Source organism: Pongo abelii, chromosome 17, assembly GCF_028885655.2.
Source record: "Pongo abelii isolate AG06213 chromosome 17, NHGRI_mPonAbe1-v2.0_pri, whole genome shotgun sequence".
Classification (NCBI taxonomy): Eukaryota; Metazoa; Chordata; class Mammalia; order Primates; family Hominidae; genus Pongo; species Pongo abelii.
Genome location: NC_072002.2, coordinates 73,540,437 through 73,559,424, shown reverse-complemented (window position 1 = coordinate 73,559,424; position 18,988 = coordinate 73,540,437). Strand labels below are relative to the sequence as shown.

At 37.6% G+C, this 18,988-nt stretch overlaps 1 protein-coding gene across 2 annotated transcripts in view; it reads right to left on the bottom strand.

Annotated features, from left to right (window-relative positions):
* The window catches only part of MALT1 (MALT1 paracaspase), an 81,219-nt gene that overhangs the window by 36,337 nt on the left and 25,894 nt on the right, over positions 1–18,988 (bottom strand). The window contains exons 4-9 of one of the 2 annotated variants that reach the window (XM_024236039.3): positions 15,708–15,858; positions 7,345–7,523; positions 6,830–6,926; positions 5,952–5,984; positions 2,803–2,829; positions 966–998 (exon numbers count right to left, since the gene is read on the bottom strand). In XM_024236039.3, coding sequence (XP_024091807.1) covers positions 966–998; positions 2,803–2,829; positions 5,952–5,984; positions 6,830–6,926; positions 7,345–7,523; positions 15,708–15,858 — 520 coding nt within the window. The remainder of the gene's footprint in view (positions 1–965; positions 999–2,802; positions 2,830–5,951; positions 5,985–6,829; positions 6,927–7,344; positions 7,524–15,707; positions 15,859–18,988) is intronic. The other variant, XM_054538020.2, reaches the window with a different exon arrangement.

Here is an 18,988-nt window from a genome sequence, read left to right as displayed (position 1 = left end):
ATTAAAGCCAATTTCTCTTGTTTTCACCTTGGCCCAAATCCCTATCATCTCTTCTAGGAACTTGCTCTATAAATTGTCCTCTCTTTGATGGATCACTCTAATCTACACAGTCTCAACAGATACTTCCTTTCCAAATGTAAATATCCTCACATTTTCCCTCCTACCAAAACACTTTGAATATATGCCCTAACTAGTTAATTTCAAATCACTCTTTCTTTCCAACAAATTAACATGTACTGTCTTCATTTGTTCACTTCTGAATCTTTCTTTTTCCATTATTTTATACATTGTATCCATGTTTAAATTCCCAGCATAACTCAGTAACTGACACATATTAGGCACTTTCAACATTCCGCTCAAAGCCACCAATCACATCTTCAGTAGCTGAATCCAATGGACAAATTTTAGACATATTTTATCTGGCTTCTGCCAGCAGCAAGATGTTAGCTATTTTTACCATCTTTAAATGTTAATCTGCTAAACTTTTATCTGCTAAAGTTTTCTCCCTTACATTTTCTTGTCCCAGGCATTCTTCAAATGCAACTGTTCATTTACATTTTATCCTAAATTCTTTTCTCTTCCCATTGGAGAAGACGGGAGCAAATGCTAAAGCTACTGCAGCCCTTGTGATTTCTATCCCTCACCAAAAGACAATACTAACCACTTCCTCCTCTTTGCTAACTATGCAGCATGTACATGTTTCTTTTTGTACGCATGTCTGTTTGCATATCGTGAGAAACACACAAATTACTCCACAGAAGTTGACTTGACCCTAGAAACTGAATTTGTAATCATTTTTAAGCCTCCTGTTCTAAACCTCCTTTCACAGATACAAAAAAATAAAACATTTGGTCCCGATGTTATTCAAATATTTCTTTAAAAAATCAAATTAAAATGTCTTTAATTTCTTCTGGAGTTATACACAATAATTATACTTTGATCATGCATTTTAAAGCTCTACTCACCCAAAGGCTGGTCAGTTGTTTGCTCTTTATTATCTATACAAAGATAAAAAAGCAAAACATGTAAGATCCATGGTATATTTCCAGAGTTAAAGATACATGAAAAGTATATAACATCAGCAGCATCACTTACAGAATACAGTTTCTACTCTTCAGATTTTTAATAAAAACACTCTTGAATGGAAAAAACGATGGTGGTGTTCACAATAGGAAGTAGCAGTAGTTACCATTTCCTGATGCCTCAGCTGGCACCGTTCTATATGCTTTATATATAACAGATCTAATGAAACCTCACTCTACCCTGTGAGGCGCCTATTATTATTAACCCCATTATGTAGATAAGGAAATTAAGGCAGAGACAGATTAAAGTCACTTGCCCAAAGTTATGAAGCTAGTAAGTAGCAAATCTGGATACTAACTTCGGGAGTCTCCTTCTGGATTCTATGCTTTCACCCTCTACTATACACAAAATAAAATCCTGCCCCGCACCTGAAGCACCATGTAGGGAAAGATGTAGTTTATCAGTTGTGTGTCCACTACTGTCGAGAGAGAACTTTGTACTACTGGTAAAATAAATGCCACTGAAGCCTATTAAAAGCTTTCCCTATACAACATTCTTCTTTTAAACCTAAATTTTTGGTACTCCCTGAATTGTGGGAAATAAGGAAAAACTCAAAGGGCCAGGAAAATTTTAGAATCTTAGTGGTGGCTATTTATAAAAGTTTTTCTGAAATAACTTTTCATAACGTTCATTAAAGAAAAGCAAGAATTAACAGACTAATTTAGGAAAGGGGATTCTATCCAGATCAAGAGAAACAATTACTAGGATGGTTTTTGACAGTTCAAGACCTACTTGAGGCAGGTCTCACTGAGGCTTTATGTGAATTTGAGGACACTACAGCAAGGAGAATGACGCACAGGTAATGGGGACTTTCTGTGTCTAATTTGCTTATATACAGTCAGCACAGCCCAATGGCATTCACAATAATAGATGTTTGCTAATGCAATATGAGTATGACACTAAGCAAACTAGTAATGATGCTAAAATAATGAGAAATAAGTGGAGAAGTAATAGGGTTTTCTACAAATATTAAATGACATAACCACCTTCTTAATCTACTCCTGAAAGGTTTTATTTTCAGATCTATCCACAGGTTCCATCATTGTCTTTCAGAAAGCCTGCACTATGTTGATATCCTGTGTCTTCATGTAGTTCTCACTGTTGATATGCCTTTTGTCTCAGTTGAAGGCTTAATTTGTTAGAAATCTGTTCTAATTAAAATTAGCCTACAGAGTTCTACGTACTCTTGACAACTGTCACTCATTAAGAAATGGTCACTGACCAACCCACCCGTACGGTGCCAATGATCCCCACAAACACACTTCTTACTCCAGATATAGGCACCCACCCAACTAGTTCAGATACGCTTTATGACTGAGTCACTGAGAAAAAGGTCCCAGGGGTCTGATCAGTTCAGAAATGTTACCCCTGTCACTCTGTCAAACACTGCTTCCTGCTTTCAGATTAAAGGTCACGTACTTCCCCCATTAACTTCCTTGTTATGATATAAGGAGTAATACACAATGATAATACATTGAGGTTTTATGTTACCTCAAACACTTCTTTTCTACCCTTACAATTTTATAACCTAAAATATTTTTAACGTATCACTTGTATAAAATTGTACTTCATGTAGTTAATTTCAACCTTAAATTACATTATTTCAATAAAGAGAAAAAAGTTACTAGTATTACTATAGCAAAAGAGTACCTACGGTAACTTTACTGCATTCAACAACTTAAAAATCGAAAACTAAAGTTTTATGTTTGTATTACTCACCAGGATGACCAAGATTATTTAATTCATCTAAAACAAAGTAAGAGAAAATAGATTAAGTAATCTAAATGCCAATTTAGCACAAATAGTAAGACTAATCAAAGTAGTTTTGAGCCAGTGAATCATGTTATAGTGTTTTATCAGTTTACAACTTTTCAAATTAAATGAAGAAGCCATGCAAATACTGAATAGCAAAGAATAGTGAATATTGCTGTGCTTATCATTTAGGACTTCTAAGCTATCACTGTTTTCATTAAGTGACAAAAATTAGGCTCTTTCATAATTTATTCATAGTTTTAGATATTCTGGCTAATTAAAAACAGTAATCTCAAATGATCTTAAGTCAACTTTTAATTTTAGAACATTTTAAGGTTTACAGAACTACTGTGAAGGTAGTGCAGAGAGAGTTCCTATATACCCCATACCTAATTTCTCTATTATTAACATCTTATATTAGCCTAGTGTATTCGTCATGTCTTATGCTAGACTAGTATATTTGTCACAACTAATGAACCATTAATGGTCTTCTTTGCTCAGGGACTCCATTCAGGATCTCACATTACAACTGCTTGTGTCTCCTCAGGCTTGTATCTTCTTGGTTCTGACACCTGCTCAGGTGTTCCTTGTCTGTGATGACACTGACAGTTTTGAGGAGTAACTGTCAGGTATTTTGCAGAATGTCACTCAACTGAGATTTGATGTTTTTCTCATGGTTAGATTCATAGTTTCTCAAGGTGTAAGGTGTTTTGGGGAGAAATAGTGGTTTCGGAATTAACCTGTACCCCCATGGGACATCTTATCATGGCCAATGGATAGGTAAAATAAGCAATGACATTATAGCTATCTATTTTTTTCAAGTTTTATGAAGATAAAAATTAACATTAACAATAAATTACAAATGTTATATACTATTAATACTTTTTTTATGTAGAAACTTTATTCTTATATGTTACATAAAATCAATTGCAGAAGGTCTGAGTCAGCACATGGGTTATGTGCAATTTTTTTGCCTTCAGTATTAGGCTCAACTCATTCCCAGTTACTTATTTAGGTCAGCAGCACCGTACTCTTTCACCCCTCTTCAGTGAGGCTGTATCATACATTTGCAATACAGTTAGGTTCTTTTCTCATAGTCTGTATTCCATCTTGGAACCCCCCTCTTCTGACCTCCTAAATGATTAAAATTTGTATACATGTATTCATCATTAATCATACAGAATAGTTCCACTGCCCTAAAAAAATCCACCTATTCAACCCGCACCCTCATCCTGATCAAGTATCTTTTTTTCATTCATACATAATAATTGTACATATTTATGGGATACATATGATATTTTGACACATGCATATGATATCTAATGATCAAATCAAGTTTTTAGGATATCCATCATCTCAGACACTTATTTCTTTGTGTGGGGAACATTTCACTTCTAGCTATTTTGAAAGACATGGTAAATAGCTGTTACCTATTGTCACCCTACTGTGCTATCAAACACTAGAACTTATTCCTTCTAACTGCAGGTCTGTACCTATTAACCAACCTCTCTTCATCCACCCCCAAGCCTCCTCCCAGTCTCAATCTACTCTCTACCTCCATGAGATCAACTTTTTTAGCTCTCATAGATAAGTAAGAACATATGATATTTGTCTTTCTGTGCCTGGCTTATTTCACTTAACATAATGACTGTTCCATCCATGTGGCTGCAAGTGACATCATTTCATTCCTTTTTTATGGCTGAATAGTCTGATCAAGTCTCTTGAACAAAATATACAAAATGAAATAGAGGACACCATGCTAAATAGGTAAAAAATATATATATAATAAAGGACACTGTTCATATGCAATTCTCAACTTTGTGGACTTTCATTGAAAAAAAATTTGGATCTAATTTTTTCATCTGAGACTTCTGGAGAAACTTCGTAACTGGATTTTCATCTCTATATGTTCTAAATAGAGTTATTTGAAAATTATTATTTAATAGTGTGCTTGCTACTGCAAAAATTATAGAGAATACTGCAGGTATAGAAGCAGCACAGCAAGGTGATAATTCACATGCATCACCTTGGAGCCAAACAGCAGTGCTAGCTTATATTTATTCTTAGAGGTTTCCAACATTAGGAAGACTTAAAAACCATGCAATTAGGCAAAAAGGATTAGGAGAGGAAGAGGAGTTCGATTAGGATTTCTTCACATGGCTTTCCTCAAACAGGGTTAACAGATCATGGGATCAGAACTCCCTTACAAGAGAGAATTCTTGTTTGCAACTATATATTAGAACGAAAACAGTAATTATAGTATTTCAAAGTGATACTATAGAGACGTGAAGGACAGGAAAATCAGAAAATATAAAATTTAACATTATTTCCTTGCTTTACCCAAGTAGAGCCTAAGCTTATGTAATAGAGGCAGAAATTGAAAAAAATACTTTGCCATCCACAAATCTAATTTTGCAAAACAATGTGACATCACACTAAGGAAAGATGATCCAAGTTTTAATATTTACTCATTACAATTTAAGTACTATGCTTTGGCTAATTAAAACAAATTAGAAGTTTATGTTGAAATAGATTTTCAGTTCCCTTTACATATTATGGTAAAGGTGACATGGTAGATTATCTAGAGTCTTGTAGCTTCAAAAAATCCTGATCAATTTTATATTAATACAGAATATTTAATATTTCATAGAACATACGTTAAACAATAAATCTCCTCTCCTGAAACTTTTATAAAAACTAAATTTCATTTGAGAGCATCTAATCATGGCTAAAGGACAGACAAAATAATCTAAAACAAATATCCATGATCACATAGCCACCTATCTTTTTTACAAATTTTATGTAGATAAAAATTAACATTAAGAGTTAATTGCAAATGTTCACTACTCAAAAGATACAATGCAGAAACTTTGTTCTTATATGTAATATTAAAAGAAAGTCAACTGAAGATTAGTTATTGTAATACTGTGTCAATTTAATCGTGTCTGTCCATTTATAAAACTTCAAAGATTAAAATACAATATTCTTCAATCAAAATCATTTCTTACAGCTAGTATTTTTTCCATCACTGCACTCAGTAGGCTAAAAGCACTCCACCAATCCCAAGAGTAACTAGCATGCAGGAGATTTGGTTTCAAACCAAAGACTTACACTACCTTCAGTGCACTCCACTGCCTCATCTGTTCTTCCTTGTTTCAGAAAAAACAAATTTGAATATATTGTAATTCATGATCTTAAGAATGGCAGCCGTCAAGCAAATAGAGATCAATATCATAGAGATATGTTGGCAAACCAACACATGCATCAATACCTCCTACTATGAACAATATAACTATAAATATATTAAGCTGAAATATAACAAATTCCCAAATTACGCAGTTAAGAATGGGACTGTTGATTAATAACCTTTCTTTCCTTTATATGTGTATAATGTTTGTTTTTAAAAATGTTTTATTAAAAATCTTTTTCTTTTATTATTATTATTTTTAATTCAACCTCCCAGCCTGAAGCAATCCTCCCACCTTAGCCTCCCAAGTAGCTGGGACCAAGTGCATGCCACCATGCCTAGCTAATTTATTTATTTATTTGTATTAGAGATGGAGTCTCACTATGTTGCCCGGGCTGGTCTCAAACTCCTGGGCTTAACTGAACCACCAACCTTTGGCCTCCAAAAGTGATGGGATTACAGGTGTGAGCCACTGCACCTGGCCAAAAATCTTTTCCCACTGAATCAAGTTTTTTGTAGCTAAAGCTTTAAAGAATACATATTTTATCATAAATGTTGAAAATAAACTAACTAAAATAATTTAAATAAAATTGCTTTTTTTCCTGATTCTTTTTGCTTTCTGTGAACCTAGATTATGATTTTAGTATGCATTCTTTCAAATTTCAATATAAACAATATAACTTCTAATGCTTAACACATCATTAAATAGTATGGGGTAAAAAGTATAATTTCCTTTGCTTAAACGTTGCAGTTTATATAGCTTATATTATAGTCCACTTGTCAGAACACTGGGGAAATACTTCTTACCTATGATGATTTCTACCTTCTTGCTATCTTGACTGTCTCGATCATTATATACATGACACCAGTAGGTTCCTTGGTGTTCCAAATCCACATAAGGCACCTATATCAATATTAGAACATGTAAATGCTTCCTCTTCAATTTTAATGGCTTGGAGAAAAAGTCATTTTGTGTTTTAAAAATACCCTCCAAAACATAACATCTTAGAAGGCTTTAGACATTGTTACATTAGCTCCATTCATCAGGTTAAATACCAGCAAGTAAATGTTGTAATGATTCCAACAGTGCTGAGTTTCATGCAATACTATTTGACATTTTACATATAAGCCTGAGTTGAATTCTAGCACTTTAGCAAATATAAGAGCTAGTTAATATGAAATCAAAAGGGACTTTAAATAAAAATACTGAAAACATTAAAACATCTGAAAGGATATGAGTTTTAATGTTCACCTTATATTTCAAATATACCATTTGTTTTACATGTTAACTCCCCCAAAAGCCCCCAAAATCAACTTCCTACCATGTATAGCTTTTTGGTCTCATGTGTTAATGGTAATTCATTTTTGAACCACTGGTAGTGAGGAATAGGGCTTCCAACAGCAACACACTGTAAAACCAATGTGCTGCCTGGCATCAGCTTTTGGGAAGTTGGTTCAACACAGATTTGCAACTTGGATTCAGAGACGCCATCAACACTTCCTTAAATTAAAAGAAAAAATAAAATCTCTAGGTTAAAAATAAAAATAAAATTTCCCTATAATTAAAGAGATGTGTCAAGTTCCCCCTTCATTTGTTACAATCTTTAATAACATTTCCCAAACCGTTTAAAAAAACTATAGCACTCATAGAAATATTAAGAGATATTCTGTGGCCAAAAGAATGCTGTAGACAAATAAGCTGAGAAAATTCTGGGTTAAACACATTTCTCGATTGCAGGACTTCTCAAAGCTTTCAAAGTGTTAGTATGTATTGTCAGTTAAGGAGAGGAATATAGTTCATGTGTCTTCCAAATGTGCTTGGCTGCAGAATCTTTTTGATGGAGGCAAACAACTTATTAATATCTTGAATGATATTGGCATTTAACATGGAAAGCTCTATGTTCCGTTCTTTGACATACTGAAATAAGTTTCGTAACCCGCACTGAATAAATATGGGTGAGTTATCACTAACATTTCTACCCCAGGCAGATATTAGACATCATTTACTTAACACTCACTTAATACTCTTTAAGTTTCCTGAAGGCAAAGAGCTTGTCAATTTTATGCAACAAGTCTCTATTATGAAACTCAGTGTCTAACACATTACAGGTGATCAGTAATATTCATTGAATGAATATGATTCCATTTATAATTATTATTACATGCACAAAAATGGTCTAGAAAGATATACATTGCTCTCTTAATTCATCAGGATTATTTCTGGAGACTGCTCTACTCCCACACGGACACCTTACCTGGGCTTTGATATCCTGCTCTGGGTCATCGCAGTCCCTTCCCACCGCCTCCCACCCCACACAAATGTCTACCATGTTTGGCGCCACCTAATGCCTTTAGAACTGAGTTGACAAGGAAGGGTAAGCCAGCTGAATGTTTTACAAAATTTTAAAGGCAGAGTGTGAGCTGGCATTAGGGTAACCAGTGGTATCAGTTTGCCTAGGACAGAAAGGTTTCCCAGAATGCAGCACTTGAAAGTGCTAAGACTAGGAAAGTCCTGGGCAAACCAGATGGCTGGTCACCCCTAGCGGGCATGACCAACTAGATCCTCAAGGAACCCCAGCTGCAAAAGATTCTGCCTTACTCACCAACTCCCTCTATTGGGCCCTTCTCAAGTGCTCTTGCAGAAGGTGAAGGAGGAGAGGAGAGCTAAAAGATCACCTGTGAAGTGCAGGTCCAGAGGGCCTGTTGAAGGCTGATGGCACAACAGAGGCCTGAGGGAAACCCTTGGAGGCCCACGAGGCCCTCAGTGAATGCAGTGCCTTTGCTTTCCAAGGCTGGCTGGGGGCAAGGCAGCTCCTAGGCAGGGGGGTCTCAGACCCCCTGAGACATAGAAGAGACAAGGGTGGGGCTGGAGAACAAAAATGCTTCAGTGGTCCAATAAGCTGAGACTCTGGATGTAAAGTGGAGAGAGATCTCTTGCAGTTTGGCACTAGAGCTGTAAAACAGAGATTTCTAAAGTCTTCTCGATATGTCAATTTCAGTCCTGCCAAAGGGAAATCCTCATTCTACCCTCAATTCCGTCAGTAGTAAACTGGGTCTAAAGCCCAGACCTAACAACTACAAACTGGATGGACTCATACCCCTATTCTAGTAGCCATTATGAGGGGTGTGTCTAGTTCCTGGGCATAAAAATATTAATTTCAATCTCTATGTTATATGTTAATGTGTAATATGTTAATCTCATATGTTAATGCTATTTTTCTTTTATACTCAATGTTCGGCATTGAATAAATAATTATGAGACTTATGAAGAAGAAAGAAAATGTAACCCTGTCAGGGGCTGGGGAGCTAGGGTAGGGACAGCATTAGGAGAAATACCTAATGTAGATGACAGGTTGATGGGTGCAGCAAACCACCATGGCGTGTGTATACCTATGTAACAAACCTGCACGTTCTGTACATGTATCCCAAAACTTAAAGTATAATTAAAAAAAAATTTTCCTAATGTTGAAATAGCCTCACATTTCTAAAATAAACCATGTTTACTTATTAAAAAAAAAAAGAAAAAGAAAGAAAAGCAGAGCTGGCCTACATTCTGGAATTATCAGATAGAGACTCACATTAATTTGAAGATAAACATCTTAAAGGATCTGGAGAGAAAGACAGTTAATCAACTTGCACAGAAGATGGTGGCCAACTTACAATTTCAGCAGTGAGAAATTGAAGGAAAAAAAAAGAGCCAAATGGAAATAACAGAAATTCAAAATATCAAGATTTTCACTCATCAGTGCATTTGATGGGCTTACCAGCAAACTGGTCACACCAAAAGATCAGTAATCTTGAAAACAGGTTAAAAGAAATCTAACTGGAAACAAAAGAGATAAAGTGAAGGAAAGAAAAAAAAAAAAAAAGACAAAGCTTACAAGATCTGTGGGACAATATCAAATAGTCTAACATACATATAATTAAGAGTCCCAGAAAGAAAGTAGAAGAAAAATATTTGGAGATTATGGCTAAAAATGATTCAAAATTGACGAAAGATAACTTACAGGTCCAAGAATCAGAGAACTCCAAGCAGGAAAAATTCAAGGAAGCAATTATAAAAGGAATAAATAAGTTTCCATGATAAACAATGGAGGCCAAAAGACAATGGAATGGCATCTTTAAAGTGGTGAAAACAAACCAATGCACCTCTAAAATTCTATACCCAACAAAAATATCCTTCAAAAATGAAGACAACAGATGAACAGAATTCAAATGCTGAGATAATTTGTCTACAAATTATTTCACAAATAATTTTTACAAATTATTACAGAAAAACAGCAGACCTGAACCATAAGAAGTGTTAAGAGGAATTCTTCAGCCAGAAGGGAAATTTTACTTGATAGCAACCTGGGTCAGAAGGAAAGACTCAAGAGTGCCACAACAGGTAACTATGTCAGTGAATATTTTAAATAAAATCTTTAAAAATTATACACACATGGGCTGGGCGCGGTGGCTCACGCCTGTAATCCCGGCAGTTTGGGAGGCCGAGGCAGGTGGATCATTAGGTCAGGAGTTCAAGACCAGCCTGGCCAAGATGGTGAAACCCCGTCTCTACTAAAAATAAAAAATTACCCGGGCATAGTGGCAGGCGCCTGTTATCCCAGCTACTCAGGAGGCTGAGGTAGGAGAATCAGTTGAATCTGGGCGGCAGAGGTTTCAGTGAGCCGAGATCGTGCCACTGCACTCCAGTGTGGGTGATAAGAGTGACTCACCCCGTCTCTACTAAAAAATACAAAAAATTAGCCGGGCGTGGTGGCGGGCGCCTGTAGTCCCAAATACTCGGGAGCCTGAGGCAGGAGAATGGCGTGAACTCGGGAGGCAGAGCTTGCAGTGGGCCGAGATCACGCCACTGCACTCCAGCCTGGGCGACAGAGAGAGACTCCATCTCAAAAAAAAAAAAAAAAGAAAAAAGAGTGAGACTCCATCTCAAAAAAAAAAAATATATATATATATATACACACACATATGTATCTTTACAAGATTGCTTAAAAGTAAATGTAGAAGTAAAATATATGACAAGAAATATACAATGGGGGGCACAATGAAAGTATACTATATAAGGTTCTTATATTTTAAGGTAGAATATGTAGAAGGTTTACTACAATAAGTTAGAGGCATACTGTAATCTCTAAAACAGCCACTAAAAAATAACACTAAGACATAGCTAAAGTCAATAAAGGAGATAAAATGGAATATTAAAAAATGCTTTTTTGGCCGGGCACAGTGGCTCACACCTGTAATCCCAGTCCAAAAGAGGGCAGGAAAGGAGGATCAAAAGAAAACAGATGAGACTAACTGAAAACAAACACCAAGATGTCAGACTTAAACATAATCACATTATATGTAAATGGACTAAACACCTTTAAGACTTTTTTCTAGACTAGAGCAAAAAGCAACACTTACCTGTATTCTGTCATCTAAAATGAAACTTTAAACAAAGACATTCCAAACTAAAAGAATGAAAAATATATACTATACAAAAAAGCTTATGAAAGAAATGCCATGGTGCTGGCCAGGCGCGGTGGCTCATGCCAGTAATCCCAGCACTTTGGGAGGCTGAGGTGGGCAGATCGCTTGAGACCAGCCTGGGCGACATGATGAAATCCTGTCTCTACCAAAAATATAAAAAATTAGCCAGGTGCAGTGGTGCATGTGTGTGGTCCCAGTTACTCAGGAGGCTGAGGTAGGAGGATCATTTATGCCTGGGAGGCAGAGGTTGCAGTGAGCCGTGATCGTGCCACTGCACTCCAACCTCGGTGAGAGTGAGACCCCCTCTCAAAACAAAACAAAACAAAAAAGAAAGCTTCCATGGCTATATTAGTATCACACAAAGTAAACTTCAAGACAAAGAGGATTACCAGAGATAAAGGAGCATTTCATAATGACCAAAAGCTTAATTCATCAATAAGAGCTAACAACCAATGTTAGCCAAGATATGGGGCGAGTAACCTGAATTCTCATACCCTGTTGGTGGTAATGCAAAATGGTAAACTACTTTGGAAACTTTGGCAGTTAAGAAAACTTAAACATATATCTACTCTATGATTCAGCAATTCCACTTCTATGTAACTATCCAGAAGAAATAAAACATATGTCCAGAAAAGGCCTTGTATGAGAATATTAATCGTAGCTTTATTCATAATATTCCAAAACTGGACACAAACTAAATGTCTATCAATAGGAGAATGAATAAACAAACTAGTCAATCCATACAATGGAATGTTACTCAGCAAAAAGACGGGACTGCCTAATGATACACTGAACAACATGAGTAAATTTTGAAAACATTATGCTGAGTGGAAGAAGCTGAATATAAAATATCTAGACTGGTCAATGACTATATATATGTTAAATGGGTACATATACCCATGTTATATATATATATATATATATGTTAAAACTCACTGGACTGTACATGTAGTTATCTGTACATTGTACTGTATATAAATTACCCCTCAATAAAAAATGGGATAAAAAAAGTTAAATAAAATTGAGAAAGGTTGATATGGGTTGGCTGTGTCCCCACCCAAATTTCATCTCGAACTGTAATCCCCACATGTTGAGGGAGGGACCTGGTGGGAAGCGATTGGATCATGGGGGCAGTTTCCCCCATGCTGTTCTCGTGACAGTGAGTTCTCACAGATCTGGTTATTTACATGTCTGTCATTTCCCCTGTTTGCTCTCTCTCCCTCCTGCCACCATGTAAGACATGCCTTGCTTTCCTTTCACCTTCCACCATGATTGTAAGTTTCCTGAGGCCTTCCCAGCCATGCAGAACTGTGAGTCAATTAAAACTCTTCTGTTTATAAATTACCCAGTCTCAGATAGTACCTCTATAGCACTATGAGAATGGGCTAATACAGAGGTGCATGAAGTATTTTTTATTTAAAGAAAATGGTGATATTTTCTTTTTTTTTGAGATGGAGTCTCACTCTGTCACCCAGGCTGGAGTGCCATGGCGCGATCTTGGCTCACTGCAACCTCCACCCGCTGGGTTCAAGCGATTCTACTGCCTCAGCCTCCTGAGTAGCTGGGATTACAGTCACGGGCCACCACGCCCAGCTAATTTTTGTATTTTTAGTAGAGACAGGGATTCACCATGTTGGTCAGGCTGGTCTCAAACTCCCGACCTCGTGATCTGCCCGCCTCGGCCTCCCAAAGTGCTGGGATTACTGGCATGAGCCACCGCGCCTGACCGATATTTTATTTCTCAACAACCTTAACATTATTTGAGTTTACAAAAGGCTAAAGTGAGAGAAAAGAATGAAGGACAGCAGCATTCTAACTCTTTTAACAAAAAGTGTGTTTCCCTCCCTATCCTTCTTTTTGTCCGGCAAATACAACAAAGAACATGGCTCTTGATTGTGCACCAAATAAACAAAATATCTGACAACTGCTCTTTAGAGGAGACTGGTTTTTTGTCTTGATCAATGCTAGTTATTGAACTAAAAAGATGGAGCAGAGTGAGTAGCAAAGCAGTCTGATGAATGTTTCCTTGCAGTGAATGATACACTACATGGCCTTTGGTGCTGACATCAATGCTAGAGTTTTTTTCCACAAGATAATTTTTCAGGAGCAATACAATAGTTTGGGAGAAAAATATGCATTATGGAAAAGAATCGAAAAGTGAGCAGCAAGACTACTACATGAGAGTTTTTTCTCCTACAAAACTGAAGACCACAACATTCAAATTCATAACAAACTGACCTCTTCTTGATTCATATCCTAATTATAGAACTCAAGACTATCAGGTCTCAAATGCTATGTGCTTATCTACTGATCTACTTTTTATAATGATCATATTTAGTATTCATGAGTAAGAGTAACTTCAGAAAACAGCATTTTTCCATGATGTTAGTTTCACAATGTTTCTTTTTCTTATTTTTTGAGACAGGGTCTTGCTATGTCACCCAGGCTGGAGTGCACTGGTGTGATCTCAGCTCACTGCAACCTTCGCCTCCCGGGCTTGAGTGATCCTCGCACCTCAGCCTCCTGAGTTGCTGCGACTACAGGTGTGCACCATCAGGCCCCATTTTTTTTTTTTTTTTTTTTGCATTTTTTTTTGTAGAGATAGGGTTTTGCCATGTTGCCCAGCATGGTCTTGAACCCCTGGCCTCAAGTGATTCACCCGCCCCAGCACCCCAGCTTCCCAAAGTACTGGGACTACAGGTGTGAGCTACCATGCCAGATCCACAATCTGTTTCTTAAATAAGGAAGTGTTTTAGATATCAAGAATCCTTCAGAGATTCTTAGGTAGCTTTGAATTTGTGCTTTAAATGTAAGAATATTAAATGTTTTTGAAGGAAATATTTCCCTCTCTACTTTGTTAAACAGAATTCACCCTGGTTCTTCATTCTGTCAACAAACATCTACTGAGTGCTATTGGTTATTGAGTGTTTGTTTTTACGAAAGATTATTAAGACCGAGACTTTCCCTTCAGGAGTTCAGTTAAATAGGGAGACAAGCCTGACAACACAACCAACCAAAATATAGAAATATGTTCAAAAGATTAACTTTTGGGAGAAAGAGGTGGTAGCAAGAAAGTCTTTCTGCTTTCTATTGCAGCAGATAATCTTTCCTGATAGTTGTGTAAGTAGTTTGGGGTCAGGGGCTCTCTCTCATACTTAGTTTAAAATAGCTGTAATAGCGAAGCCCAAGGCTGTGCCTCATGAGGGTGGTCAATGAATTGCATAACTGGTAAGCGACTACTACCTGCCAGGCTTTGTTCTAAGAACTAGAAAGAGAAAAGGGAACTCCTTATCCCTACACTGCTCAGACAGCTAGCAAAAAAATAATTCCAAAATCAATGCAACGAGTTCTATAATAGAGGTAAAATCAGAATGCCAAGGCAGCAGAGGGAGCTGAGGCTTGAAAGAGTCATAGAAGTATGACAGACAGAAAAGGTATTCAAGATGGAAGGAAGTAGTGATGCAAAGATGTGGAGTGTGAATATGCAAGACATTTTTGAGACCACGGAAGCAGCAGGGAGAAACTAAGTTGAATATAGGTGCCGTGTGTGAGGGCAGAGTAATGGAACATGAACGAAGGCAAACTTGAAGATGTCAGTGGCAGGGACCAGACTAAGGCCTGTCTATGTCATCCTAAAGTATCTGCACACACACATATATGTGTGTGTGCGTTTGTGAACGTGCGCGCACACACACAGAAGGACAATTAAAGCAGGCCGGGCATGCTGACTCACACCTGTAATCCCAGCACTTCAGGAGGCTGAGGCGGGTGGGTCACCTGAGGTCGGGAGTTCAAGACCAGCCTGGCCAACATGGTAAAACCCCATTTCTACTAAAAATACAAAAATTACCCGGGTGTGATAGCATGTGCCTGTAATCTCAGCTACTCAGGAAGCTAAGGCAAGAGGAATCACTTGAACCTGGGAGGCGGAAGTTGCAGTGAGCTGAGATCAGATGGTGCCACTGCACTCCAGCCTGGGCAACAAAAAGACCTTGTCGTAAAAAAAAAAAAAAAAAAAAAATTAAGAAAAAAAAAAGAAAGACAAAGCACATGGATCAAATCTTAACAATGGTTGACATTATAATGGATGAAGTACCTATGTGAAATTTTGCTATGCTTTTTGATACTTTGAAATTGTTTAAAAGTAAACATTTAAAATAAAATAAAATATGGGGAATCCCCATCCCAACATTCAGCTTCTTTCATTACTTACTCCGGAAGCTCTCTGGGACGTCGCAAACATCCAGCTGTGACCACTGGCTGAATTCAAAGGTGAAATTGTTATTAACTCGACAGACATAAAAGCCTGCATCTTTTACATGCACTGCATTAAAAATAAGCTCTGATGTGTTTCCATTTGGAATCTGTGAAAGAATCAATATGAGAAGTGGATGACTCATCAAAAACACATCTTATAAAATATGCTATACAAAATCTATGATTTCAGTATGAAGCTTTGAAAGTGCAACATTTTCCCCCCAAGTTCTAAAACATTTCTGAGTTAAAAACAGTAACACTTTGAGTTATTTAGGACTGAAGTATTAAAAATCCAGTCTTTTACAAATCCATTAACCAGAGAGTTAAGCTGGCCCCCAAACATCTTCCAAAGGCTCACTAACAGAAAACTATTTGCTCTGGCATTTAAGAGATCAATCACTGAGTACTGAAAGAATCTACAACTGCAACATTTATGAGTTTAGCAGCCATACAACATACAAACACCACAGCGGCACAGAGAAAACACAGAGAATTGGGCTTGGCTATTGCTTTCAGCTCTGACCACATTAGCTGGGAAGACATGGGCAAATTATTTCACCTTGAGACCCCAGACCTTCTGATCTGCAAAATTCTGTAAGAGGATAAACTCCTTAACCAAACAATATCCAATCTCCTTCAAGATCTAGACAGAGAAGGGCTATGGAAAGCATATCAATGAGACAGTAAGATGGGATGGCCATCCACAGTCCCCACCTCCAATAGTAAGGTTTCTTCTATTAATGCTTTTTCTGCTCCCAGCAATTGATCAGCTACACCCAACTCTGGCACATTGCCAAGGGGCTTACTCAAGTGCCTCATTACAATAACTCCCTTGCAAAGAACAGGTTAATCTGATGATTTAAAATCTGAAATACTCCCAAATTCAAAACTCTTTGAGCACCTCCATCATGCTCACTGGAACATTTCAGATTTGGGATGCTGAACTTTGAAGTATACAATGCAAATATTTCAGCACCTAAAAAAAAATCCAAAATCTGAAATACTTCTGGTCCCAAGCATTTCAGACAAGGGATATTCAACCTGTACTTTAAAAAGCTCACCTCCTCCCTCTCCAAACCCCAAGTAACTGAACTCTACTCTCTCCCATTTCAGTACCTACACCAAAGCAAGAGTATTTTGCTGAGGATGTGACAACTGGGATGACAGGCTGCACTTAGAACTGCCTGACAATCCTACTATATTGTCCTAAGTGTGTTTTCTTTCTAGACTATTGATGTATACTCTTTCCTCAAACTTCCTGTAATCCTAGTTCTCTTAGGCACTGACTTCAGATAGAAATTATCTCCTTTTTCTGCCAACAAATCACAAACCTATCCATGTCTGTACCTATTTATAACTGTTCTGTTCCCTCCTGTTAAAATGGAAGATGCATCCTCTTAACAAAGGCTACTTGGGCTGAAGATCTGTGGAGACCCACTCAGAACCCCAGAGTTGGTATGAAGATTATATTAAATTGAAGATATCTGGGATTCAACAGATACAGAAAGAAGTCTTCTCAGTCTTCCTTTATCTGACCCAAAACAGAAAGTTCTGGGAAATGAGGCTGCCATAAATTCCCTCTTGGGGCAGCTTTTACCCCCAGGAAACAGACCAAGAGTAAAACTACCATAAATCTCTCTTTGGGGACTTTACGGTCACAATGAAGAGGACATACCACTGGTGCCTGCATGAACAACATTACCACAAACTTTGCTATCTACCCTTGTTCTTCTCCCCTTTGTCTTTCCTGAAGAAACCCATCCATTATGCTCACAGGGCCCCTGCCTTTCCCTACTAAATTAGCTACATAACTTAACCAGTTAGCAAGCTACTCCTTCTGAAAGCTCTTGAATGCACACAAATAAGCTTTTTCTCCGTTAATCTGTCTTCTGTCAATTAATTTTCCAGTCTTCAACACCTCAGTATATAACACATCTCAGATGCTCATGTGGAAAGCCTAGGGGTCATCCTTGATTTCTCTTCCTTCTCCCCATGCTCTACATCTAATCTGTCAGCTTAGTTGACTCTCTCTAAAATATACACTGAATTATGCACTGTGATCCACCTTCTCTTCTCCACGCTACTGCTACTTCCAGTCAAGCACAGGTATTAGACAACTGCTCATCTTGCTGTTCTCTGCTTCCTTCAAGCAGCAAGTTTATGTTTTAAAAACATGAATCCTAGTCGGGTGCGGTAGCTCATGCCTGTAATCCCAGCACTTTGAGAGGCTAAGGCAGGCGGATCACGAGATCAGGAGATTGAAACCACCCTAGCCAACATGGTGAAACCCTGTCTCTCCTAAAACACAAAAAATTAGCTGGGCGTGGTGATGCACGCCTGTAATCCCAGCTACTCAGAAGGCCGAGGCAGGGGAATCGCTTGAACCGGGGAGGCGGAGGTTGCAGTAAGCCAAGATTGCGCCACTGCACTCCAGCCTGGCGACAGAGCGAGACTCCGTCTTAAACAACAACAACAACAACAACAACAAACCCACGAATCCTACCATGTTACTTCCCTTGCTTAAAACCTTAGTAGCTTCTCATATTATGTTGCCACCCTGTTGATTTTCCTCATAGCTCTTAACTCACAGGAATTAACAGTACTTGCTCTGTCCCCACTGGCGTGTAAGCTCTTTGAGGGCAGAGACCTTCTGGTCAGTGCTGTATCATCACACCTAGAACACGGCCTAGCACAAAACAGGTGCTCAACAAGCACTTGTTAAGTAAACATCTCCTACAATACTCCTATGATCATGTGGTTTGACAAAACTTGACTTGTTAAAGAGTTTTAAAATCCATTACAACTCTTCAACTCTAAGATGCATTTTCCATCCCCTACATTTCTACCTTTCTCCAATCAGGACATAGCTTACAAATGATATACTTAATGTAGTAGGGTTTTTCCACTATTTCTCCTCAAAGGGCATTTAATAAAATGAAAGTAACTTTGCAATTGAGAAAATATGATTAAAAAATACCTTTAGGTACCATCTTTCAAGAGCCTAGGCACGTAAAACATCCTGTCTACTTAATTCTCACAACCTCTGATGATAGGAATTCACATGGCTAATAATGGCATTCAGAGTTCCAACACAGACCTATCTAGTGCCAAAGCTACATGCAATCTTTTTACTACATTCCACAGTTGCTCTGTCTTACCTCTGTGTAACAGACGGAAACAAAATCGTATAAAACCACAGATTTCACCTATAGTATGAGGCAATCCAATTAAAGGAAA